This window comes from Girardinichthys multiradiatus, chromosome 10 (genome assembly GCF_021462225.1).
Source record: "Girardinichthys multiradiatus isolate DD_20200921_A chromosome 10, DD_fGirMul_XY1, whole genome shotgun sequence".
NCBI lineage: Eukaryota > Metazoa > Chordata > Actinopteri > Cyprinodontiformes > Goodeidae > Girardinichthys > Girardinichthys multiradiatus.
This window is the reverse complement of record NC_061803.1, coordinates 80,353-108,198: the sequence shown is the minus strand read 5'-3', so window position 1 is coordinate 108,198 and position 27,846 is coordinate 80,353. Positions and strand designations below refer to the sequence as shown.

Here is a 27,846-nt window from a genome sequence, read left to right as displayed (position 1 = left end):
GGAGACCAAACACGTTTAAATCAAAAATGCACCAGAAACCGAAACCCGAGTCCAGTCCATGTGAAAACAAGTCCAGGCTTAATTATGCAAGGATATTCGGAAAATACCGGCTCGTTTTGCATCAGGTTTCATAACGTCGCTTAGCCTGGCGGTTCTTTTGCTATATGTTGAGAGCATGGGAATCTCCAACACGGAACCTGCAAATTCGAAAAAAAAAAATTTGATTCTGAAAAGTAGTTTTGAACTTGTTTTTTTCCAGTTTCACATCTGGTTTTTTTTTCAGTTGCAAAACTTTTTTAGTTTTCATATTTTTTTGGGGGAGGTTCAAAATAATTTTTCAGGTTCAAATGTTTTGTTTTTTTTAACAAACTTTATGGCCCCAAATTAGCTCCAAGGCCAACCTCTGTTTCTGAAAGACGTTGACTGGAGTGACCGCTACATAGTGGACCACAACTCCTTCAAACCAGCTCTGACCCTGAACTTTTTATAGAAGCTGTCATCTAGTGTTTTTTTTTAAAGAAAACCAGCCAATCTTTTAAAAAGGGTTGGGGCTGGGGTAACTGTTTTGCTTACAATTTCCGATGACGCCATGGCTGCTGCAGACAGAGGGATTTTCTGTCATGTCAGATCTTTTAGCAGCCTTTGACTCTGTCCATCCTTCATCTTAACAGATTTCATAGTTCAGGTCTTGCCTTCAAACAGAAGGGTTAGGGTGCGTAGAAACTGCATCCTGTCAGACTCTACTGATGTAATATGGGTTGTAGGAGACAAGTAAATTTAAAGTGTTTCTGTAAATCCCAGCTATGTGTGCCACTTCACTGGCACTTTGGTGTGTGGGTGGGGTGTGACACAATCGGCGTGTGCTTTGTGATTACGTAAACCTGCACTCATTCACTTTACCTAGCTAGAGGAATGGGGTGAAGTTAACAGGGAAAACTTCTGTTGACTGCACACTCACACATGAATGCACATGAATAACTATCCTCCTGAATTTGATTCGAATGTTGGACCGAGAGAGTGAATGGGAAGTTGCTGGCTGTGCAACATGGAATAAAGTGAGAACAAGAAACCCTAAACATCATTAATTTAGTCTTGTTTTAAGCCCACTGCAGCTTTGGAAAGGGGGATTTTGGAAGTTCAGCCGCAATGCTTAGTCAACAGAAGAGTTTCTTGCATATTTTGGAAATTGTTACATTTCGGTTTATAGAATGCGCAGAGGAATACTACTGGACCGCAAACATCGAATGCATTCATCTGGTTGTATCATTTGATCCCACATTATGATCACAGACCTAGTTGGAGGTCCTCTACATAATGAATGTGGGATAGTGTTGGTCCAGTTGGAAGGGGAGAGGGAACCAGTCGTAGAAGGGGTTCTGGCCGATGCACTGCCTCATTTAGCAAATTCCGTCAGTTGGAGAAAGTTCAGGCCTTGGCTGTCTATGTTTCGGGCAGCAGGCTTCAACTGGAGAGCCTTAATACTCAGTAGTGGCCATACAGGAGAAACTGGGCTTAAATCATCAGCCAGCTGATCGACCGTTTCATCCACAATCAGCAGTGTGAAAGATTCAAGAAAGTTTGAAGAGGGAGAGATCACTGGACAAAAACCCATAAAAACATCAAACATAATCCAAAGCTCTGAAACCTGACTGAAACTCTTCAAACAGATCATTGCTGTGGAAATGCTCACACACTTGATTAATAACTGAAGAATTTAAATTAAGAAAGGATGATCTGTAATTTATTAAGTCGTCTTGATCAAGAGGAGGTTTCTGAAGTAAAGGTATAATTACAGCTACCTTGAAGTGACTGTGACATTAGATTTTCATGATAAATCCATTTACATTCATGGAAAGGAAACATTGATAAAATATTTTAAAAGTAAATTCATGCCACTGAAATGAAAAATTGTTGAGATACAGGGGTTGGACAATGAAAATGAAACACCTGGTTTTAGACCACAATAATTTATTAGTATGGTGTAGGGCCTCCTTTTGCGGCCAATACAGCATCAATTCGTCTTGGGAATGACATATACAAGTCCTGCACAGTGGTCAGAGGGATTTTAAGCCATTCTTCTTGCAGGATAGTGGCCAGGTCACTACGTGATACTGGTGGAGGAAAACGTTTCCTGACTCGCTCCTCCAAAACACCCCAAAGTGGCTCAATAATATTTAGATCTGGTGACTGTGCAGGCCATGGGAGATGTTCAACTTCACTTTCATGTTCATCAAACCAATCTTTCACCAGTCTTGCTGTGTGTATTGGTGCATTGAAATCCTGATACACGGCACCGCCTTCAGGATACAATGTTTGAACCATTGGATGCACATGGTCCTCAAGAATGGTTTGGTAGTCCTTGGCAGTGACGCGCCCATCTAGCACACGTATTGGGCCAAGGGAATGCCATTATATGGCAGCCCAAACCATCACTGATCCACCCCCATGCTTCACTCTGGGCATGCAACAGTCTGGGTGGTACGCTTCTTTGGGGCTTCTCCACACCGTAAGTCTCCCGGATGTGGAGAAAACAGTAAAGGTGGACTCATCAGAGAACAATACATGCTTGACATTGTCCACAGCCCAAGATATGCGCTCCTTGCACCATTGAAACCGACGATTGGCATTGGCATGAGTGACCAAAGGTTTGGCTATAGCAGCCCGGCCGTGTATATTGACCCTGTGGAGCTCCTGATGGACAGTTCTGGTGGAAACAGGAGAGTTGAGGTGCACATTTAATTCTGCCATGATTTGGGCAGCCGTGGTTTTATGTGTTTTGGATACAATCTGGGTTAGCACCCGAACATCCCTTTCAGACAGCTTCCTCTTGCGTCCACAGTTAATCCTGTTGGATGTGGTTCGTCCTTCTTGGTGGTATGCTGACATTACCCTGGATACCGTGGCTCTTGATACATCACAAAGACTTGCTGTCTTGGTCACAGATGCGCCAGCAAGACGTGCACCAACAATTTGTCCTCTTTTGAACTCTGGTATGTCACCCATAATGTGTGCATTTCAATAGTTTGAGCAAAACTGTGCTCTTACCCTGGTAATTGAACCTTCACACTCTGCTCTTATTGGTGCAATGTGCAATCAATGAAGACTGGTTACCAGGCTGGTCCAATTTAGCCATGAAACCTCCCACACTAAAATGACAGGTGTTTCAGTTTCATTCTCCAACCCCTGTATGTGGTCATAAATCTCATTAAAAAGGCATTTCCAGACTACTCCTTTGCAATTTTTGTACATCCTCTTGTGGAGATGTACAATTCATGAACTCGGTAAGGACACGGTTAAAGTGAAAGTTTATCCAGAGGATATGATGGCCAATAGGAAACCTGAGTGAACCATTGCAAGAGTTCAAAATTACAGTGCATTTGTTCGGTGCAGCATCTTCACCGAGTTGCGCCAACTTTGCCTTAAAGAAAACAGCAAAGGATGCCTCACATGAGGTGTCGCCTATGGCTATTAGTGCAGTGTAGGATAACTTTTATGTAGACGATTCCCTTTTGTCTGTGTCAAATGAAGGCAAAGCCTGCACTATGGTAAAGGAGCTAACAGGACTATGCAAGAGGAGGTTTTCATCTTATTAAATGGGACAGCAACAGCAGAGTGGTTCTTGCCTCCATTCCTGAAACAGAAAGAGCAACAGAGGTTAAGGCATTAGACCTCTGCCACGACAACCTTCCAGATGAGCGAGTCTTAGGAGTAAACAGGTGCATTGAAACTGGTGCATTGAGACTCCTTCAAAATCAATGAAAAATCAATAACACAAACCAGGCGTGGCATTCTGTCATTTGAGACTTCAGTCTATGATCACTTAGGGTTCCAGGCCCCAGTTATTCTCCCAGCAAAGGTGATTCTGCAGGAACTATGTGGAAAGAAATTCTCATGGGATGAGAACAAATGTAGGGATAGACTACTTTGGGCCTTTTGAGGTTAGATGCGGCAGAAGTGATGTGAAAAGGTATAACGTCTTGTTGACATGCCTTACCACAAAAGCAATTCACATAGAGGTTGCTCACTGGCTTGAAATGGACTCTTGCATTTATACATTCAGAAGGTTTGTGGCTAGGAGAGGCCACGTTTCTGTGATGAGATCAGATAATGGTACAAACCTAATAGGTGCAGAAAAAGAAATGTGAGGCAATCAAATGTTGGAATAAGGCTAAAATTGCTGAGTAACTTGCAAAAAGCTGTTACATGGACATTCAATCCACCATCTGGGTCTCATTTTGGTGGAATTTGGGAAAGGCAGATACATTCTGTCAGGAGAATCCTTACCTGGTAACTGAGACAACAAACTCTTAATGATGAGCATCTTCACACTTTATTTTATGAAGTGGAATCTATTATAAATGACAGACCCATTACGAGAGTTTCTAACGACCCTAATGATATAGAAGCATTAACTCCAAATCATTTGCTTCTCATGAAAAGACAACCTGTATTACCACCTGGTTTGTTTGAAAAGGAAGACTTAAAAAGACAATGGTGTCATGTTCAATACTTGTCGAATATTTTTTGGAAATATTGGATCAAAGAGTATCTTCCACTTTTACAAGAGAGACAGAAATGGTTAAATTGAAAAGAAACTTGAAACTCTGTTATATTGTTCTTATAGATGACAATGCAGGTTCATGGTTAATAGGAAAGGTTGAAAAATCAATCTGATTCAAATGGTCATTTGAGAAAAGTTTTGGTTAAGACAAAAAGCAGTGATTTGGAAAGACCAGTAGACAAATCTAACCTCATCCATCAAAATGGATGAGTAAGATGTTTTGTATAAAGCCATTAGACTATGGTATGTTTGCAGTTAAGAGTACAGTTATAGTTACAGAAAGGATTTAAAATGTCACTTATGTAATTCTGGTAACTGTTGTGCCCCAGCAGTAACAGTTAGGGGCCAGAATGTAAGCTCTATTTTGTAAAGCTTATACATTCATGAATGACGTATAAATGGTGTATATTAATTTTTGTATTTAATGCTTTGTATAAATCGGTTAAAAACAAATGGATTTCATTTGTAATGTTTTGGATTTAAAAACATTGGTGAAGAAAATGTGTTTGTATGTAATTTCGCTAAAGAGAGCGCTGTTTTGTTGTTGTTGCCCACAAAGAAGAAATTGTTCTTCAATTGTCTAGAGAGAAAATAAATGATGGCTGATGGAGCATCACGGTAATTTTACTGGGCTGCGACGGATGAAAGTTGCCACACGCATAAAACACGTTCTGTGTCAGTCATTAAAATGAAGAGGTTAAATGGAGAACAAAAATGAAACCAGAACAACAGATTGGCCTCTACAGGTTGTTTTGGACACGCGACCACATTCATCACTGGCTTTTATTGCGCGATCTGTGTATGGTTCTTGGAGTTCCTCCGGGCTTTGCAGCGGACCAGACCAGACTGGGGCAAATACAGTGTAAATCCAGGGTTACAGTAAATATAGCACTGAGTGAAACAACCATATTTGTTTTAATAATTTGAAATTATTATTCATTAAAACAATTGACAATAACTGCTCATATCTAAATGTACTTTTGCAACAAGGAAGTGTTCTTACCTGCTGAGCCTTGATCTGTTCAGCAACAGCAGCAACAACCTTTTCTTTGGCAATCTTTTCCCATCAGATGCTCTGATCAGCGTGGCTATAGACTCTGTTTCAACATCCTTCTTCGTCATTCAGATATTATGACCTCTGACATAATTTCTGTGGTGAATTCAGAGGTTTCTTGTTCGAAGCAGTTTGCTGAGAAGTCATCTGACCACACCTGGCTGTGCTTGGTGGGACCAGCCCATCTGTCCCTCCGTTTTCCAGCTCTGATCCAGGCAGCTCTGATCCTCTTCACTTTAGGAAAATAGGGCAGACTAACGGTAGCTGTCGTAGTGTTGCTGCCACCACCAGCAATGCACCGTTTCACCATATTAAGGCTGCTTTTAATGCAACTTGGCTTCTACCTGAACCGTTTATCATTGATGCTCACACAATGAATGACCCGAGACTCCCTCTTAGACGTCATTTCCGTGTGACTTTGGACTTGCAAAATTTAACATCGATATATGCTTGTTTTGTGTCACAATTGTTTTTTATCGCATCTTTAATCCTAATATGTCAATTACTGCCCAATTTCTTCAATATGTTGTTTTCTTTCAATTTCTGCATTTGTGGGAAAAGTGTGTCAAAGGCACTTTAAAAGCCTGTGGTTCTGATCCATTTACTAAGGATAAATTAATCATATATAAAATGGGCCTGGTAATAAAAGGGAACACTTCCTCAAATAATTTGGTTGAGACTGGGTCTAACATTCAAATTGAAGATTTAGATTAAGCTAATATTTTTGATAACTCAGGAAGCTCCACTGGATCAGAACAGTCCAAACACAGTTTAGGTTCTACAGTTGCCTCCAATGCTGTCTCCTTTACTGAGAATGAAGTAATCATGATCTGGAGGATTCCAGTGATCCCATAAAGTCTGCTGAGAGCTAAGGGTAGGTATGGCTCATCAAAGCTGTGACTCTGTGGAAGTTTAGCAACTGGACTAAATCTCGTCTAAAAGGACAGAGCAGATGAGACAAACCTTGATCAGAACTGTCAGTGTAACCATCTATCGGTCTGGTCTCAGTGGTCCGGTCTCCAGTGTCTGAGGTACTGTATACACTGTGGTCAGAACAGTGTGTGCAAACCATCCTTCATGCAGATGTTTGATGAATGAAACCTGAATTCACCTTGGAAACTGTTTCACTGCATCAACAGAACAGAAACACTTCAGTTCTGGTGTCCAACATTTTAATCTCAGTGATGACCTCAGATTTTCAGACTCACAGCAAGGCTAGAAAAATAGAATCTGGGATAATAAAAGTCCAGAACCAGGACTACGATGCTGGAACTGAGAATGACAATGGATCCACACACAGTTTGTGCTCTTCCTACTCTTTGACTGATGATGACCAAAAACTACAGTGCTCATTTTAAAATAAAAACTGATCTGAAGGGTGACTTTAATAAAAAAAAAAAAAAAAGTGACTTAAAGTACAAAATATTCAATAGTTTTTGTGTGTGAATGTCTACATTTCAGATTTATGTGATTATCTCCAGTAACAGAATAAAAACTTTATATTTTTTAATAAATCATTTAAACTTTGTGAAGTTATGTTCCATCATCAGTATTGGGAATAAAACCATAAAAGTTTTTCCATGAAGTAAACACTGTTTGGATTTTAAAGGTTTCCACTCAAAGTTGGATCTCCTAAACACAGAGGAGGTTGAATCCACCTCCAGCACCTGGTGAAGAAACGAACATTGAACTTTCTTCTCTGGGAATAAGTCTTTGCTTCCAGGCCTAAAGAAGACCTGCTGCTGCCACTTTTATATCCATGTTAGGAAATGCATGCATGTACATGACATGCATGCATTTCTGCAAAGCTTCAAGGTATCAGATATGACCTGAGCACCAAGGATCATCACAAGATGATTATTCTGTAATGCAGAATATTGCATTGTACATTGTATATTGTACATTGTAAATTGTAAATTTGTATATTCTGTAATGCAAAAACAGAACAAAAGAGCAAAGTGTACCGGAGTCAAATTCCTTGTTTGTATGCACGAACTTGGCAATAAAGCTGATTCTGATTCTGAAGATGTCTGCACAAAGTATACTCGGGTGGATTAGTTGGTTGTTTCCTTCTTGAACTCAGTTTGGACTTGTTCTATCTCCAAATTAATTTAAACTCTTTCCAGCTTTTCTGCTGATCTTCATCACGCAGAGACATGGGGCTGCAGCAGGTTTGTGTTTTTAATGGGACTTCCAGATTCCTTCTTTCTGTTTCAGTTTCTTTCCTCAGCAGATCTCTTGATGTGGTAAAGATGTTTCTGCTGTCACTGTTTGGTTCTAAGATGAACTCAGGTGATGTAAATTTAGAACCGTTAAAGCAGAATTGTTAAAGCTCCCTGCGGTCCACAGGTGTTATTCAGCCAATCGGTATTTGCATCATGTGAGGTTCTTCATTCAGCACTCCCACACGTGATCCTCGGCTGCTGACTGAGCAGTTTCAGTTGCAGATGGAACTTAACTTTTCAAATCCCAGTGAATGGACTGTTTCAGCTTAATGCCTGACATCTTCCTCTCATTCGGAGTATTTCCAGACCAAACCCCACGTTTTCTTTGTTGCCACAGAAACCAGTCTTGATCTCCGAGGCAGAAACTGACTGTAACAAAGCAGTGGTCAGTTGACATCTAGAAGAGTAGAGTTGTGCTTTGTTGCGGCTGGTTTCAGACCTGCACAATCCTACAATGACCTGGTTTGGATCCAGACTGAGCCTGCACTGCTGAGTGTTCACCTGGTGGTCTCTGGTGGACTGAACAAAGAGAAATAAAACCTTTCTGTAAAAACTTTCAAGAAAAAGACTAAACCCCTGGGGAAACTCTGGTTACCAAAAGCTGGGGGCAAACTACACAACCTTTAGTCTTCAAAGATTCTTGGACATCCCACTAACAGACAGGTTTTATTGAGGATCCCAGACTGAACAACTGAAACTGCTGAGGATTCCAGACTACAGAATTTATCCAACTAACCAAAGCCAATGGAGTGCATCAAACTCCCCTGAGGGTGACACTCTGAAGACACAAACCAACCAGTAGGTGGTGCCAATAGCTCGTAGCCTCATAGTTTCAGAACATAGATTGGGTATATTTCTGTTCCACTGCCGCATAAATTGAAACAGATGCAATTTTAAAATATGTTGAAGTTTATCCGACAAGTGAACATAGTTCTGATGGTGTTGACTGTGTTCTTTGTTCCATTCATGTCGAGAGTTTGGATGATTTATCTCAGGTTCTGCAGTTGTTTGTGGGTTTGTCAGATTGACTGTCAATGTTGGCTTTAGTCTTGAAATGTTATTTCTCTCTAAACAAACAATATAATCTTTGGGCTAGATCAACAAACATAGAGGAATTAATGAGAAATAAATTTATTCTATGTGGAAAATAGCCTTACGTTCAATATGTAAAATGTTTGGTTTATTAATAGGGTCATTCATAATTTACTGCGTTTTAGTCCGTTTTTATCACTCAATGATTGTAATTAGATAGTTTGCATTATGTCCAGAGGTGATTGCCTTTATGTTCATGATGTTGTATTGTTATTAAAAATAAAGTCACATCGCAGCTGGTGCCGTGTCCTGGCTTCTTTTTCATTGGCTGTTAGTAATAACATGTAGTGTGGCCCCAGCTTTAGTAAACTGGTTGATTAGACCATGGTTATCTGGGTAATATTTGCTACCACACTGAGGCAGTGCTCCTGAAATATCTCCAGCTTAAACTGAACTGCACCTGTGTAATGTGTGACTCACCTGGATTCAGGACCAGAGGATGAAGGCCAAAGAGAAGAATAGAAATAGAAACAGAAACTGGGAAAAAAGGAAAGAATCAGTAGAACTAACACTGGGAATGGGTTGATGGTGCTTTGGGTTTTCTACTTTTTGATGGTTCTTACCTTCTCCTCTAGCTCTTTAATCTGTCGTTTCTGTGCTTCTATACTCTCCTCCAGCTCCTTGTTCCTCTGTCCAACACAAACATATCATCATTATTACAAGGATTCATTACATTAAAATGGTGTCAAAAAAAAAAGAATGTCAGACATCCTACAAATGACTGGCATAGGAACCCGGATGTGAAACGATTAACTTGCACCTCATTGCCAGCTTTACCTCGTCCTGAAGGAGCCTCCATGAGCTATGGCCTGAAGGTTACTGGCAGTAGCTACAAGCAGTTATGGAAGTCATCAAGCTGCATATGGAGGTTTTCAGAGCTGTGCTTTCCTCCGGGTCCTCTAGTGCACAGCAGATCATTCTGGTCATCATTATGAATGAGAAGTTTGCTTTTTCTCTTCTTAGAAGTTACATCTAAGCCAGTGTCCCTGTAAGGAGCCAGTGGATGGGCTATAGTTGCCAATAACTTAAAGTTCTCTTTCCATAGATGATACACCTGTCTCTGTGTTTAATCCAGTCTCTCCCCAGACATCAGAAACTGCAGTTAACCATGTTCTTGGTTTAGTAGTCTAAAGACTGAGCTCATCTGCTTAGCTACATAGAAAGTACTCCTGGTTCTGTGTTACATTTTTGTTACGGCTCTGTTCTCAACCCCCAGTTGCAGATGGGTGCTAACACTAAGTTCTTGTTCTGCTGGAGGTTTCTTCCTATTCAAAGGCATTTTTATCTTTCCACTGATGAAATCTTTGTTAAGAAGACAGATTGCTCCAGAGTTAACACCACATGGCAAGCAGCTGTCTACTGTTAACTCATGTTCGTTCAGGAGAAGGGATTACTGCACAGTCAATGACTGCATGCAGTCAGCTGGGCTTCCTTAGGTGGAGAATGTTTTACAAACTGGCTCTCTAAATACAATCTTCCTGCACTGTATCAAATTAAAATGTATGTCATTTAATATAAATCTGTCTATATAAGGGGTGCCCAACTCCAGACCCAAGAGCTGATGTCCTACATGTTTAGATGTTTGCTGGTCCAACACATCGGGATCGGTTAAATGGTCCATTCCTGGCTCGTACTAAACCCAATGACATGCTGAGGAGGTGATTCAGCCTCTTGAGGACTGGAGTTGGCTACCTCTGGTCTGTGTGAAGGATTAAGGATTATTTCTTTCTCTGTTTGAAATTGACCCATACCCCTTCATATCCTGTAAAGTGCCTTCAGATGATCTTTGGGATAATTTGGTGATATATAAAAAATTAACCTGATTTAAATGAATGAGGATTCAACTGTTTTTGGTATGATGTTACAAAGGCGATGTTATCCCTCAGGGCTGGAGTGAGACTCTGCCTCACCAGAAATAAAATGGAGCTGTTTCTGTCCTTATATGGCAGAATGGAATGAAATGTTGATGGATCAGGGTGACATTGTGAGGCTGTGCTCCAGCTGCTCATATTGGTTCATGACCATGTTCTTGTAGGAGCTCTCAAATCCCAGAGCTGAAATCTGCAGGTTTCCTGAGACAACTTTTTACTACTTGACATGAATCTAATACTTTTGAAACGAATCATTATAATTAGATTTTTTGATGGATTATGAACCAGATTGTGATGGAAGTTAAAGTAACTGTTAGTTATGGTAAATGGACTGAACTTATAAGGACTGAACTTTCCAGTCATACTGACCACTCAAAGTGCTTTACACTAGAGCCACATTCACCCAGACACACTCATTCATACACCGATACACATATCGGTGGGCTATTTGAGGTTAAGTGCCTTGCCAAGGGGCACATCAACATGTGGTAGGAGGAAGTTGGAATTGAACCCACAACTTTCAGATTGCAAGACAACCACTTTTCTCACTGAGCCACAGTCACCTGTTATGTAGATGTTCACCTGTTGTGTGAGCTGAAGCAGGTCCATCCTTTCTCGAAGGATCTGAGCATCTCTCTCTCTCAGCTCACACATCACACATCGTTTCCACTGGTCCATGGCTCTCCTTAGCTCCTCTTTCTCTTCTTCTGTCAATAAATCAGACAGCCGACCCTCTCCCTTTATTAGTCCTGGAGTCCTGGAAGCATCCTCCTGCTGCAAAGCCTCAAACAACATGGCCTCCAGCTCCAAGATCCTCTGAATCAAACACAGTTGTTAAAAATGTAATTTTAGTTAGTTTTGGTCTTAGTTTGGTGACTCATGGTGTTTCAACGTGGATGGTTTTGGGTGGGTTTCTTTTTTATTTAGTTGTTGTTTTTAAATACATCTGAAAATATAGCTGGACCTGCTGAGGACTGACCTTATGGGCCTGATCCATGGACTGCTTTCTAAAGTCCAGCTCTTCATCCAGGTAGCCTTTCTGTTTTCTGAAGAGATCCTGGAGACAGGTCAGACCATTTATGTGTCAGATTCAATGCACCGCTGACTGCATTCATTCATTTATTAATGGCCTTAAAGTTCATACATTCAGATTTTTTGCTACAAGAGCTACTGTAAACCTTTCTGAGAACCAAAAATGTGTTAGATGCTTCTGTTCTTGATCAGTTTAAATATAGGTTCCTCTTCCTTGCTGAGGAAGGATTCAGATTTTACATAGTAGCTCAAAAGTTTTTACTAAAGTCATTAGTAAGAAATAGTGTTTAGAGACACTTCCTGTTGAAGGATAATTTCTTCAGAGAACTGCTGTCCAAACACCCCTCACTCACACTGACCTTTGATCAGGTTTTGCTGAGACTCTTCTTTTACACTGGTTCTAATGGTTATACCACTGGTTCTGGATGAACCGAAGGTTCATCTTGTGATGACTTGTTGGATAAAAGCTGCTGCTAAATGAATTGCACAGCTTGCTTAGCAAAAAAGTTTTAACTATAGAAAAAGGTTCTGTCACCACATAGTAACAGAACAGCTAGGCAGTTTGAAGCTTTAAATCTGCAGCACACCAAGTTAAACATGGTCAGGAAGATATTCGTCACAATAGAAAGGTCATGTGACCGTACTTCCTGTTTCTGGGTTTATTTTTACCTTCTCGTTCTCAATGTCCAACATCTTCTGCTGCAGAGCTGACTTTGTCACTTCGATGGACTCCAGCCACTGGAAGAGCAGACAGAGACCATAAGATGGATTTGCACTGAATAACTGTGGAGTCGCTTGTCCTGATGGCTCCCTCTGCAGGACAAGAAAGGTTCTACAGCATTAGTCCTTCATGACTAATAGACCTGTTGCCCTGACATCCCACATCACAAAGGTCCCAGAGAGACTCCTGTTGCCTCACCTGAGTAAGCGAACAATGAACTATTAGGACCTTCTTCAGTTTGCTTATTGCTGTGGAGTTGGAGTTGAGGATGCCATCCAACATCTGCTTCAACAAACCTGCTGTCATCTGGACAAAGCCAGCAGCACTGTGAGGATCATGTTCTTTGATTTCTCCAGAACTTTTAATACAATCCAACCTGATTTGCTTTGTCAGAAACTCCAGAAGACTCAGGTGGAGGCCTCAACAATCTCCTGGATCAAAGACTACCTGACAAACAGACCACAGTTTGTGAGACTGAAGGGTTGTGAGTCTAACCAGGTAGTCAGCAGCACAGGAGCACCACAGGGGACGGTACTCTCACCATTCCTTTTCACTCTGTACACCTCAGACCTCCAGTACAAGACAGACTCCTGTCATCTGCAGAAATACTCAGATGATTCTGCAGTCGTGAGGTGGATCAGAGATGGAGAAGAAGCTGAGTACAGGAAGGTGGTGGACCACTTTGTGGCATGGTGTGGAAACAATCATCTCATTTTGAACGTGACTAAAACAAAGGAGATGATTGTAGATTTTAAGAGAAACAGGAATAAGTCAAAAACTATTTCTATCATGGGAGAAGAAGTGGAGGTGGTGGAGGAGTATAAATACCTCAGTGTTCACCTGGACAACAGACTAGAGTGGAGATGCAACTGTGAAACCATCTACAAGAAGGGACAGAGCAGACTGTACTACTTGAGGAAGCTTAGGTCCTTTGGTGTTTGCAGCAAGATATCTTCTATAAGTCTGTTGTGGAGAGTCTGATCTCTTCTGCCATCATCTGCTGGGGAAGCAGCATCAGAACCAGGGACTTAAAAAAGCTCAACAAGCTGATAAAGAAGGCTGGTTCTGTTCTGGGGACTCCTCTGGAACCTCTGGAGATCATTGTGCAAAGAAGGATTCTTCATAAAATGAAGAACATTATGGAGAACCCTGAGCATCCTCTTCATCAGACTGTCCTACAACAACAGAGTGTCTTCAGTCAGAGGCTTCTTCAGATCTGCTGTAAGACGGAGCGCTACAGGAGATCCTTCCTGCCCACAGCCATCAGCATCTACAACGGCTCTTTGAAGAAACCTTCATAATATGAGCTACAACAACATTTAATTTCCCTTTAGGATTAATAAAGTATTTTTGAATTTTGAAATTTGATTGATGTTTTGAATTTGAATTAAAACAAGAATGTTTCCATATCTGTTTGAATCAGGATTCAAAGATCCAGATGAAACATCTAGATGAGTTCAGAGCCATCTTCATGGTGAGGCAGGTTTCTCAGCTTACCTCCAACTGACAGGTACCATTGTTACCTCAAGCAGAAACAAAACCTAACCTTTAACAAGTAATCAGTAATTTCATTTTCCATTTTATGTTTATTGAAGTATAAACACTGAAACTGAATTATGTTGAAGTTAGAACCTGTAAGCCCAGGTGTTTCTCACCTTTTCTGTCAGAGTGAGCACCGTCCTGGCATGGATCACTGCCACCTGCTCCTCATTGGACAGATTCTACAGGATGAAAAAATGTCAACATCAGGTAAAATCACATGAACAAGTTTCCCCCTGAGACTAGAGCTTCAACAGAAGCAGGTGGACAACGCATCTGGAGGACCTTTCAGCTTTAGTCAGATCTGTCCAGGTCAGGGTTAGGACCTCTGTCCAACATCTAGTTCTAAGGATGGTTTAGTGTTTAAAGACTTTGGTTCTTGAACACATTGTGACTTCTGGTTGGTTCATTGGTTCAGCTGGCTTAAAATCCAAGCAGATGTTGCAGAAGGTTTCATTGAACACATTGTCTTTGTGAACAACAGCAATGACATGTTGGTTCCTAGCATGATGTGTCTGAAGAAAATTAGCTTTGATGAGTGCCTTGAAAAGGAAGGATGTGATGTAGCTCTAGTGTGAACTTTTCTGAGTTGACAGGATGAGGACTAAGGCTACTTGCAGACAGTTTTAGTATTACAAATATCTCAATGTTTCAGTAAGCAATAAGGACACAAACAATGGCAGGATGGACCAGTGGCTCAGTAACTCATGACTCTTGAAAGGACCGCTGTCCCAACTATGATCCAGGGATGTTGTTAGGATCCTAAAATAGTTTAACTTTAATACAAAAGTAGCCGAAGTTTTAAGTAATTCAATATAAAAATAATCCAGATATTGGTCCATAGGCTGTGTTTTTTAATAAATATGAACTAAATAACAAATGTTTGGAATACTTACTTCCAGTTACTTCATTTTTGTATTGTTAGCAGCCTGAATTAAGGAGTAAGAAAAACTTCAATTATTTCAACATTTTGTTATATTTTCTTAAATTATAACGGCCCTGGGACGGCCCAGGACACGCTAAAGGGACTATGTCTCTCGGCTCGCCTTGGGCTCCCCCTGGAGGAGCTGGGGAGAGGGAATTCTGGGTGTCTCTACTGAGTCTGCAGCCACCCGCGACCTGGTCCCGGATGAAGCGAAAGACAATGAGTACGATTACGGGTTCATGAATAATAAAAGTAACATTTCAGGTCCTTTTCATTAATGGATCTCGATAAAACCCACCCAATCTGATTCTGTGGAGGAAGCAGCTCAGTTTTGCAGGTTCTTCTCCAGTTTGATCCTGTCTTCTCTGACTGAGGAGAAAATCTTCTAATATCAGCGTGAGTAAAGAGGTAAAAGATGTTGTGATTAATCACCAGCTGCATGAACACGCCGTATCTCTGCGTATTTTATTTATTCCATAGTGACGGGTTTTGTGCAGTGGACTTACTGCAGGAAATACAGAAGAAATACAAACAAATTGTTGGTTTTTAAGAAACATAAAATTCTTATCATATTTTAGGGGCATTATGATGATTTTTAAGAGATAGACCTATGAATTTTAAATGTCATCTTTTATGAGATCTGGGGATGTTCAAAAAACATCCGGGGCTTAAAACCCAGAAGCCCAGGTATAATGATTGATAGGTTGTATCTGAAACTTCCAGTCCTTCAGAACCAAACAGAGGAGACAAAACCAGCTTTCTCTGTTTAAGGATCAGAATGACCAGCTGAGAGTCTCCAACACATCAGTAACAAGTCAGACACAAGTGAGTTCCCAGAAGTGTGGTTTCTACTGGTTCTGAGATCAGGACAGTTGCATCATTTCTTTCTATTTTACAGAGATGTGACAGGCAATAAGGACATCAAATAGTTTTACTTAATGCATTTGACAAGGCTATTAAGACATCGGTCTTAAGTTATGTCGACTGTAATATCCGTGTTAAACATGGATGGATGGATCACAGATGGTCACATGTGCCACAGCACACACACACATACATGTACAAGATAAATTCAACATACACTTACGGCGTTATCCCCCAGAATGTCCAGCTTCTTCAACAACTCACTGATGACAATGTCCTGTTGGGACACAAGTTATTCTACAGGTGAGTTCATGTGCTGACAGGACGGTTCAGAATCAGGTCATGTTTACAGGCGTGTTCACATGTTCATAAGGAGATACAGATGTGGTTGTAGAAGGTTCTGGTGCATCTCCGGATGTTTTTAGAGGTAATATGAATGTTCTGGTGTATCGTATCTTCACTTTCTGAAGAAGTGCTCTGGCATGTTTCGTGAATTTAAGTTTTGGAGGAACAGTCTTCATTTGAGATAAGGTGTTACTTACCGTGATCCCCTCAACTTCACAGTAGATCTGAAGGGGACTGAGACCTTCTGGGAAGTGCAGTTGTTTGAAGTTAATGCCAGGTGAGCGGCGCTCCCTCTCCTGTTTCCATTGAAAAATGGAGACAATGATTGAAAGCTATGGATCAATCAGTAATTACAATACCAAAATCACTCTATGTGACCCCTCTGTCAGTGTATATTGATCATGCATAAAATCAGTGAGATTTTACCTCCAGTTCTAAGATCCTGAACTCCAGCAGCTCATTTTGATCTCTGATATCCTGAATGTCATCTTTCAGCTGCAGCTCTTCACCTTCCATCTGCCTCATCTGAGAAGAACCATCACATCAGGATAAACACTGAAATGTGCAGGTACATGTGTATGTGTACCCGCTGGCTTCAACGGGTACACATACACATGTCTGAGTCAACCTTTGATGAAACCGATCTGCAGCAGGCTGAATTAAATGAAAAAGAATTTCAGTAAGACAAATCGTTCAACTCACTATAAAAACAAAAGTACTAATGGCGTGCAATAAAAAAAAATACACATCATGCAGCAGCAATAAGTTAATAAAGTGTTACAAATGTTGTGTGGTGCAGTATTATTGTGCAGCGTTCAGTAGTCTCTCAGCTTGTGGATAATAACTAAATCTTTTTGTGAGTGCTGGCAGGCACCTGTACCGCCTACCAAAAGGTAGCAGATGGAAAAGTCCTTTTGCTGGGTGGGTGTGGTCCTTGATGATACTGCATGCTTTACGCACACACTGACTACAGTAAATGTCCTGGATGGGGCACTGCTGCCAGTGAAGACCTCAGCCGTTCGCACCACCCTCTGTAGTGCTTTCCATCTCTGTCATGCAGTTCCTGTACCACACTGTGATACAGCCCGTCAGCAGGCTCTCAATAATGCAGCTGTAGAGGTTTGTGAGGATGCTGGTGTTCATACCGAACTTCCTCAGTGTTCTCAGGAAGTAGAGTCTCCGTCTGGCTTTCTTGACCACAGTGTCTGCATATACTCCTCGGTGATGTGAACGCAGAGGAACTTGAAGCTGCTGACCTACTCCACCTCAGCATTTTTATATAGATGGGGGAATGCTGGCCTTCATGCTGTCTCCTAAAGTGCACTATTGTCTCCTTAGTTTTGCTGAGGTAATTTTCCTGACACCAACTGGTCATTTATTTCACCTCATTCCTGTAGGCACTCTTGTCGTTATGTTATGAGGCTCAAGACGGTGGTGTCGTTAGCAAATTTGAAGATACCATTTGAGCTGTGCCTGGCAGTACATACGTGAAGAGTGAGTAGAGGAGTGGACTGAGAACACAGCCCTTAGGTGGACTGGAGCTGAGGACTAGTAAGGATTAGAGGTGTCTGCCGAGCTTGGTGACCAGCTTGGAGGGGATTATGGTATTGAATACTGACCTGTAGTCAATAAAGAGTATTGTCAGAAAGGTGTTTTCCGCTCTCCAGGTGGTTGAGGGAGGTGTGGACTGCCAGAGCAATGGCTTTGTCTATGGACCTGTTTGCTCTATATGTGAACTGGTGGTGGCCTAGTGATTAGAGAGCAGGACATTTGCATCTTGGAGAGGCCACAAGTACCGAGGTTTGAATCCCACAGCCTGCCACTCTGGGTCCCTGAGCAAGACCCTTAGCCCCTGAATGCTCCCTGGGCACCGCACAATGGCAGCCGACAGCTCCCTAAGGGATGGGTTAAATACAGATAATAATGTTTCCATTGTGAGATCAATAAAGTCTAAATAAATGAATCTAAATATTTTTATTATTATTGTAGAGAATCCAGGGTGTCAGGAAGGGAGGCACAGATGTGGTTCTTGATGATTTGCTCAAAGCACTTCATGATGACAGATGTAAGTGCAATGGGCTGAAAGTCATTAGGATGGTTAGCTGCAGGGATCTTAGGAATGGGGACAACAGTGGGGGTCTTGAGGGTGGTGGGCACAATGGACAGGCTTTGATAAAGGTTAAAGATGTTAGTAAACATCTCGGTGAGTTGGTCAGTGCACACTCTCATCACCTATCCTGGGATGCTATCAGGCCTTGGTGCCTTACAAGGGTTAACTTTCTTGAACGCCCGTCTCACTGTAGCCATTTCTGTGTTTAGCTTGTAACGTCCTCACTATTCACGTGTGGTCTTTTGACAGGTGTGGTGTTGTCCACATCACACCAAGCATAGCAGATGTTAAGCTCATTCGGGAAATATGTACACAACAGTTCCCTGGACCTGTTCCTCCCACTGTAATCTGTGATGCATTGCAATCCATGCCACATGCACCTCAAGTCGTTGCTCTGTTGTGCAGACTGGACACTATCCCTGTACTCCCTCTGCGATATCTTAACAGTCTTTTTGCTGTTGTACTTGGCTGCTTTGTAGGCCTCAGGATCTCCAGATTTAAAGGCAGCAGTGAGTGCCTTCGGTTTGGCACCTACTTCAGGCCTGACCCATGGTTTCTGGTTGGGGTAAGTGGAGATGGAGGCTTTTGGCACAACATCCTCAGTGCACTTTCCTATATAGCCTATGAGAGAATCTGTGTACTCATTAATCAGATGAGTCTGCAATCATCTGCCAATCGGTTGTTTCAAAGCTGTCCTGTAGGGCCTCATCAGCTGCATAGTCCCACTTGAAAATATCCCTTGAAACCGGTATTACCTGTTTGAGCTTTTGTTTGTACACAGGCAGCAGCAAACTGGCACTGTGGTCTGCTATATCAAAAGCAGGGTGAAGGAGAGGTTCTTAGTTGTCCTAAATGGGGTGTAACAGTGGTCCCCCTTAGCAGGGAACAGATATGTGCTGGTAGTATTTTGGCAAAACTGCTTTTGATTAGGCTTGGTTAAAGTTTCCCAAAACAATGAAAGCAGAATCAGGGTGCGAGTTTTCAAATCTATTTATAATCCCATACAACTCATTCAGGGCTTGGGTTTTAGCAGCCTGAGATGGGATGTACATTACAGTGAGGATCACTGAGCTTAATTTCTCTGGGCAGATAAAAGGGTCTGACTGTAATAGTAAGCAACTCTAGGGTTGGTGTGCAGTGGGTTGTTAAAATATGTGTATCTGTGGCCTTGAAAGAGTCCCTATCCCCCAACCCACTGATTGCTCAGTTCTGAGAAGCCGGTAGATGGAGAAGTGTTCCGGGGGTTACAGCACAGTTGGGGATGCAAAACACGATTCCTCTTGTCCCGTACGTAGAACATCCGTGCACACATGTCATCCAGTTTAGTCCTCAGGGACTGAACAATGCAAGAAGGATAGTGGGGAAAGGGTGGTTGTAGTGTCTCAGGCGGGTCCTGCACAGAACACCGGCTCTCTTCCCTTTCCATGTTTTCCTCGCCGTCTGAGTAAACAGAGGACCCAGGGGAGAAATGCTAAACCCTTTGTCACATTCTCCAAGCTGAGATCATTGATTCAGTCTGAGGTATGGACTTTGACTAGGCCATTGCAGCACTTTGTTTCTCTTCTTTTCAGTAATTCTCTCTGAGATCTGCTGCTGGGTTTTTGATCATTCATCCGTTGATGATCTAGTCTGGACCAAGCTTTAGCTGACAGACAGATAGACTGACATTTGACTGTGAAATACCTTGGTATACAGAGAACATCTTCCTTCATCCAGATGCAGCTTTATAACCTAGGTCCTGCTGCCACATTGTTTTTGAGAGAGAAGAAGCTTTCTTCTTAATCTCTTCCAAGCAGCCATACTGGTTCAGTGTCATGACCTTTAACCTGCTAACTGAGGCCCGTAGAGTCTAAGATGGAGCTCTTAGGTGTTTGGTCATTTTTCTGAGCTTCAAGCTCTGACCATGGGCTGAATCTGCTGGGATGTCCACTCCTGGAAGATCCTCAGCTGTCTTAGATGTTTTCCTTTGGGAATGATCTTCCTCTCTGCAGAAGGATGGACCTCAGATAGTTTAGAAATTACCTTCTAACCTTTCCCAGACTGATGTGCAGCCACAGTTGCTGTTCTAAAGTCATTGCTGAGGCCTTTCCGCTTTGGCATTGTGGTAACACACATCTGTCTGATGTAGAGCACCATGATCTGTTTTCCTGTCACATTCGTGTTCTGTAGTTGTCATGCCTAGCCTGTTTCTGTGTTGTGTTTTTGTTATTTACCTGGTCTGGTCCTTTGTTTTCCCTGTCTCCCTGCAGCCTAACCCACACCTGTTCTGTTTTTCCCCTGATTACCTGGATCCCCTGTTCATCAGTTCACTCTGTTGTTCTGTTTTGTATTTAAGCCCCTTTGATTCTGTTTTTCCCTGTTGGTTCCTTGATGTGTCTTCTATGTCATTCTAACGTGTCGGGTCTGGTGTCCTGGTCGTTGTAAACCTGCTGTCTGGATTCCATGTGGACAAGAATTAAACCCGACTTACCTTCATTCCACTGGCTCCTGGTATCTTCTCTGCACTTTGGTCCTACCACAAACCCCACGTCATGACAGAAGGAACCAGCCTAAAGGACCAAGCGAGAAGGTTTGAGAGGAAGTTTAAAAGATGTGAAATCCTCGCAAGACTGTTTTCACACCTCCTAACTTCGCCCAGCTCTCCATGGTGCAGATTAGAGGCAGCTAACCGTCTAAAGACTGGTTGGAGAAATGGGGTAGCCTTTTTCCCCAGGATCCCTTAACTCACCTCACTATTGAAAAAGAGCATCAGAAAGCTCTGGAGGAGATTGCCGCACACATGCGGGGCCATCCTGTTTTCTCCACTTCCCTTCCACCAAGCGCGACACTTCGTCTCCTGGCTTCTCCTCTAAGTAGCCATCATCACTGCTGCCGGCTCCTGTTCCTGTTCGTGGTCCTGATCTTGCTCCCGTTTCTGAGTTCTGTTCTAGAGGGGTCCGAAGACGAGCCACTGTCACATCCTCTTCCTGCCCGTGAGGGGTTCGGGGACAGACTGCCTCCACTTCTGGTTCCTGTCCTGGAGGAGCTCGAAGCCGAGCTGCCTACACTGCCAGATCCTGTTCCTGAGCGGTATGGGGACGAATCGCTGCCTGATCCTGTTCTGGAGGAGCTCGGTGACAAGTTGGCTCAACTCCTCCTGCCTGTCCCGGTGGGGTTCGAGGATGAACCGCCTCTTCTGCCTGTCCCTGAGGGGTTCTGGGACGAACCGCCTCTTCTGCCTGTCCCGGAAGGTTCGAGGACAAACTGCCTCTTCCGCCTGTCCCGGAGGGATTCGGAGACAAGCTGCCTCCACCTCCTGTTCCCGTCCATTAGGGGTGCGGAAACACACTGCCTCCATCAGCTGTGCCTCAGCGGCACTGCCACAGGTCTGCAGGGCTCTGCTGCAGGTCTGCAGGGCTCCGCCACAGATCTTCACACCCTCGCCAAGGGCTCCAGCGATTTAGGCACCGCTCTTCAGAGTTTCACCGTGGTTCTGAGCCTTCCAAGCTCCACCGCTGGCTCCTTCGTAGCCTTCCTCCGGACCACCTGCTCCACAGGTTCTTCTGGTTTTGACACTGGCTTCCTAACAAGCTTTGTCGCAGACCTCCGGAACTTCCGGTCTGCCGAGGATGACTTCCTGGTCGTCTGCCTTAACTCTGGGTGTTGCCGAGACATCCTCCCCGCCATCTGCCTGAACTCTGTGTCTGTACGGGACATCCTCCCAGCCGTCCTCCTGAACTCCTTAGGGATGCTGTGAAGGTGTGGTAAGGCGTATTCGTCACTTCCTGTTTTCGCTGTTGCACTCGGTGGATTGTTTGGTGTGTGAAGGCTCTCTCGTTTGATCTGATTTCTCTATATTGTGATATCTCTTACTTGTTATAATACATAAGCACGTTAAAACACATACTTTCTGTTGTGGCATTTAACATTTGGGGACTTTCTGTGTCTTAGTAGTGCTAAGGGGTCACTAGCTTAGCGTTAGCTTTAGCTCCACCATGGCTACCCGTTCTGCTGTTTCTCTCTCTGAGTCTCCTCCTCTCTCCTGCTCTCTGTGTCAGATGTTCAGTTACTCCTCTGCCTCTTTTATTGATAATGGTACGTGTAATAAATGTTGCATTTTGTAGCTTTGGAGGCGAGGGTGTCGGAATTGAAGGCCCGGCTCCGCGCTGTTGAAAAACCAGCAGATAACTGAGGCCCCTTAGCCAGCGTGGAGGGTAGCTCCCCTTGACAGTCCTTCAGCAGAGCCCGCGCAGCCGGGGCCTCAGGCCGGCTGGGTGATGGTATGTAGAAAGCATAGTCCTAGATCCCCGCCCACAGGTCACCACCAAACCATCTGCATTTCTAACAGATTTTCCCCACTCAGCGACACACCTGCTGAGAAGCCAACTCTGGTAATTGGCAGCTCCATAGTCAGAAACGTGGCACTAGAGACACCGGCGACCATAGTCAAATGTCTGCCAGGGGCCAGAACGGGCGACATCAAATCCTACCTAAAACTGCTGGCTAAGGATAAACGTAAATACAGTAAGATTGTTATTCACGCTGGCGGTAATGACACCCAGTTACGTCAATCGGAGGTTACTAAAGTTAGTGTTGCTTCGTGTAAGTTTGCCAAAACAATGTCGGACTCCGTAATTTTCTCTGGTCCCCTCCCCGATCGGACCAGTGACGACATGTTTAGCCGCATGCTGTCATTAAAACCGCTGGCTGTCTAGGTGGTGTCCAGAAAACGATGTGGGCTACACTGGTAATAGGCGAACATTTTGGGGAAAACCTGATCTGATCCGGAGAGACGGCATCCATCCCACTTTGGATGGAGCAGCTCTTCTTTCTAGGAATCTGGCCGAATTTATTAGTTCTCCAAAACTCTGACAACCCAGGGTTCAGACCAGGAAGCAGGGTCGTAGTTTAATACTCCTCTCTGCAGCTTCTGTACTGCTACCCACCCATTACCCTATTAAGACAGTGTCTCGCCCACGGCCAAAATTGAATAGATTAAAAAATAATCTAAAACGAGGAAATCAGGAAAATCTAATAAAAATAAACACAACTCAGACTAAAAATAAAAATAAAACAATTAAATGTAGCTTACTGAACATAAGATCTCTCTCTTCAAAGTCTTTGCTAGTTAGTGACCTGATTTGTGATAATCAGATTGATTTATTTTGCCTCCGAAACTTGTCTGCAGCAAGAGGATTATGTTACTATAAATGAGTCAACTCCTACTAATTATTTAAATGTTCACATTCCTCAAAATATTGGGCAAGGAGGAGGAATAACAACCATCTTTCAGTCGGATTTATTGATTAGTCCCAGACCAATCAATAGCTACAACTCTTTTGAATATTTAATCCTTAGTTTTCCTCATCCAAATTGCAAAGTACTAAAACCACTTCAGTTTGTTGTTTTGTACCGTCCACCAGGCCCTTACTCTCAATTTTTAGATCAGTTTTCAGACTTTTTATCTGATTTAGTGTTAAATACAGATAAGGTTATTATAGTGGGGAAAACAAAAAAAAAAGAAGTACAACGCCATGAACCAGTTTCAAGTCGCCCCGCCAAAAAAGTTCACGTTCAGAGCTGAAGACTGGCTGAAATGAATAAAGCGTTTCGAGAGGTTTCGTATCGCGTCTGGTTTAGAGACAGAAGCGGACGAAAACCAAGTAAATACGCTGATATACACCATGGGGGATGAGGCAGAAGATATACTGGTTTCCCTGCATCTAACTCTGCAAGAAGCGAGTGAGTACGAAACTCTTAAGGGATGTTCACTTCGTATATTCACTTGTTATATTTGAGCGGGCGAAATTCAATCAGCGCCAACAGGAGACGGGTGAGTCCATTGACGGGTTTCACACCACGTTACACTGTTTGGCGGAATACTGTGGATACGGGACTTTGCATGATGAGATGGTGCGGGACAGATTCGTCGTGGGTCTGAGAAACAAAAGACTATCAGAACAACTACAAATGGATGCTGAACTGACTCTAGAGAAGACGTTAAACAGAGCCCGTCAGAGCGAGCTAGTAAAAAAGCAACAGGAAATGCTTCATGCTAACTTCAAGTCAGACATTGCTGGCGCGCAGTTGGATTGCGTTCATGCGAGCGGGAACATGCGCTCCAGACAACCGAAGGCGCCGCACAAATATGTTGTCACAAAAGCAACACAGGATAAAAAGGCACAGTGCAGAAGATGCGGAGACACGAAAGGACGCAGTATGCAGCAATGCCCTGCTAGAGAAGCAGCCTGCAATTATTGTGGGAAAAAGGGACATTTTGCTAGGGTCTGCAGAAATAAACAAATATGTGAAGTGAATGCTGGGTTTGCAACAGAAAGCACAGATACAGACAAGGATGTTGCCTTTCTGGGTTCGCTTTCGGCAGAAGTTAAAGACAATCCATGGATGACGGACATACTGGTGGGCAAACATAAGACTGTATTTAAAACAGACACAGGAGCTGATGTCACTGCTGTCCCAGAAACACTGTATTCTCAGTACCAGTTTGGCAAATTAGATAAGCCAAAGAAAATCCTGCAGGGACCGGGAGGCACCGGATTAAAAGTGAAAGGCATGTTTACAGCGACACTCAGCAACAACAGTGTTAGTACAGAGGAGGACATTTATGTTGTGAAGGATTTATGTACATCATTACTGAGTGGGCGTGCTGCAATGGCATTAAAATTGGTTGCCAGGGTAAACCAAATAGATTTGGACTCAATTGATGCTGTGAAGCAGGAGTTTCCTAAACTTTTCACAGGACTAGGACTGATGGAGGGCGAGTATAATATTGTTCTGTCACCGGATGCACAGCCTTTCTCACTCTCAACGCCGAGGCGGATATCCCTCCCCCTACTGCCTAAGGTTAAAGAGGTGCTCAAACGTATGCAGCAGGAAGGGGTCATCACCAGAGTGGAGGAGCCAACAGACTGGTGTGCACCTATGGTGGTTGTCCCCACGAGCTCGGGCAAGGTGAGGATATGCATTGATCTCACAGAACTGAATAAATACGTCATGAGAGAAAAACATCGATGAAAGACCGAGGAAGGCACTGTTTCGACTCCAGGAGGCGAGAGTAACGTTAAATGATAAATGTGAGTTTTCTAAACGCAGAATAAAGTTCTTGGGACAAGTCATTGATGCATCAGGAGTCAGCTCAGACCCGGATAAAGCGAGTGCTATAAGAGCCATGGAGGAGCCCAAAAATATACACGAGGTGAGATGCTTCCTGGGTATGGTGGACCATCTTGGGAAGTTCCTCCCCCACCTGGCAGAGAAAACCCGACCTTTGAGAGATCTCCTGAAGAAGTTAAACATGTGGTCATGGGGTCCACCACAGCAACAAGCTTTCGACGCTGTTAAAACAGATCTGACAACACCACCAGGACTAGCGTGGTATGACCCGAATGCAGAGACATGTGTGTCAGCAGATGCATCATCATATGGACTCGGTGCAGTTCTTCTCCAGAAACACGCTGATACGGGATGGAGGCCAGCGGCATATGCATCACGGTCTCTCAGTGACACGGAGCAGAGGTATGCTCAGATTGAGAAAGAGGCTCTCACTTCAACATGGGCCTGTGAGAGGTTCGCAGAGTTTCTGACCGGGAAGAGGTTCCACATTGAAACTGATCATAAGCCACTAGTTCCGCTGCTGGGGTCGAAGAGTCTAAACGAGCTTCCTCCTCGCATACAGAGACTACAAATGCGACCAATGAGATTTTCTTACAGTATTTCCCATGTGGCTGGCAAAAATATTGCTACAGCTGATATTTTGTCCACAGCTCCACTCTTCAACGAATCGGGAGGACTGCAAGAAGAGGAGGTCAACTTGTATGTTGACTCAGTCGTTGCATGTTTACCTGCCACGGAACCACGACTGAGGGAAATCCAAAGACATCAGGACGGCAACATCATACTCAAACAGCTGAAAAAGTTCTGTGTGGAATGATGGCCAGATAAATACTCTATTGAGAAAGGGTTCCAACCTTATCTGCCATTTCCAGGTGAACTTACTGTTCAAAAGGGCCTGCTTCTTTATGGTAGCAGAATAGTGATTCCAGCTTCTCTCAGAAAGGACATTCTATCGAAGCTACATGAGGGTCACTTGGGGATAACTAAATGTAGAGAAAGGGCCAAACATTCAGTGTGGCGGCCAGGTCTCAGCAGCGAGCTGATTAAGCTGTTGGAGACCTGTGACACGTGTTGTATGGAGAGAACTAAACACAAAGAGCCACTACTGCCCACTGAATTCCCACAAAGACCATGGGTCATGGTGGGAGCTGATCTTTTCCAGTTTAAGGACAAACAATATTTGTATGGTTGTGGATTATTTCTCCAGATTTTTTGAAGTTGCAAAGCTTACTTCCACAACATCTGAGGGAGTGATCGAACACTGGAAGTCCATCTTTGCACGCCGTGGCATACCAGAGCGTCTCCGTTCTGATAATGGGCCACAGTTTGCTCCGGATTCCTTCAGAAGGTTTGCACAAGAATGGGGTTTCAGTCATGAAACATCCAGCCCAAATTTTCCTCAGAGCAACGGGGAGGCTGAGAGAGCTGTCAGAACTATCAAGACTCTCCTTTAAAAGGCGGGGGATCCGTATCTTGCGCTTATGGCCTACCGTTCCGCTCCATTAGCAAATGGATTCAGTCCGACTGAGCTTCTCATGGGAAGGAGGATAAGGACAACAGTTCCTGTTACTCAATCGCAACTAACGCCAAAGAATATTAATATGGACAAGCTCAGGACTGCAGAATACAACTATAGACAGAAACAAAGACAAAACTACAACCGGAGGCACCAGGCCCGCAACATGTCACTCCTACATCCAGGAGAGAAGGTGTGGGTGACAGATCTGCAAACCAGAGGAACAGTAGTGTCTGGAGCAGGGTCACCTCGATCCTACATCATCGAGACACCAGAGGCATGCTGAGAAGGAATAGCTACCACCTTTCACACACTCCTGGAGCAACTGGAACATCTGTTGTTCCACCTGAAACTTATGCTGTTCCACACGAGACACTACCTGAAGAAAATCTTCACAATTCTCCACACAAACATCTTCCAGATGAAGACCAGCAGGAGGTTACCCATCAGACTCCACCACCTGAGAGTCGAGTTTCACTGAGAAGTAGGAGACCCCCAGCCTATCTGGATGATTATGTTTGTTCATAGGAACTGAATGAGTTTCCTGCATGGGGCAAAATAATCCCCACACTCAGATAGAGGATTTGGGTAGTCCACCCCTCCCACTTAGTAGCTAAAGTTAAATGTTATAGAGATTACTTTAATGTTCTGAGATTTATATATATCTTAGTTCTGATGCTGGACTGTGACTGGAAAACGATTTAAGTTTCTGCACTGTTAGTGTAAAATAGATAAATAAACAGTAATAACAAGTTAAGGTTCTAGCACATTCTGCTGTGGAAAACAAATACTAGTAAGGCACTGAGTTAATCTTGGGTATCCCACAGGATCTTTCTGGTGTGTTATTTAATTTTACGTTTCTACATGTTTTTATACAG

At 43.2% G+C, this 27,846-nt stretch overlaps 1 protein-coding gene across 6 annotated transcripts in view; it reads right to left on the bottom strand.

Annotated features, from left to right (window-relative positions):
- Positions 1-6,770: 6,770 nt before the first annotated feature.
- The window catches only part of jakmip3 (Janus kinase and microtubule interacting protein 3), a 62,312-nt gene continuing 41,236 nt past the window's right edge, over positions 6,771-27,846 (bottom strand). For 3 of the 6 annotated variants that reach the window (XM_047377964.1, XM_047377966.1, XM_047377967.1), the window contains 10 exons: positions 16,656-16,754; positions 16,427-16,525; positions 16,102-16,161; positions 14,212-14,277; positions 12,505-12,573; positions 11,783-11,860; positions 11,386-11,619; positions 9,496-9,561; positions 9,353-9,409; positions 6,771-8,359 (listed from right to left, as the gene is read on the bottom strand). In XM_047377964.1, the coding sequence (XP_047233920.1) occupies positions 9,359-9,409; positions 9,496-9,561; positions 11,386-11,619; positions 11,783-11,860; positions 12,505-12,573; positions 14,212-14,277; positions 16,102-16,161; positions 16,427-16,525; positions 16,656-16,754 (822 nt within the window). In that variant the 3' untranslated portion in view covers positions 6,771-8,359; positions 9,353-9,358. Of the gene's footprint in view, positions 8,360-9,352; positions 9,410-9,495; positions 9,562-11,366; positions 11,620-11,782; positions 11,861-12,504; positions 12,574-14,211; positions 14,278-16,101; positions 16,162-16,426; positions 16,526-16,655; positions 16,755-27,846 lie in introns of all 6 variants that reach the window. The other 3 variants (XM_047377965.1, XM_047377968.1, XR_007040097.1) reach the window with 2 other exon arrangements.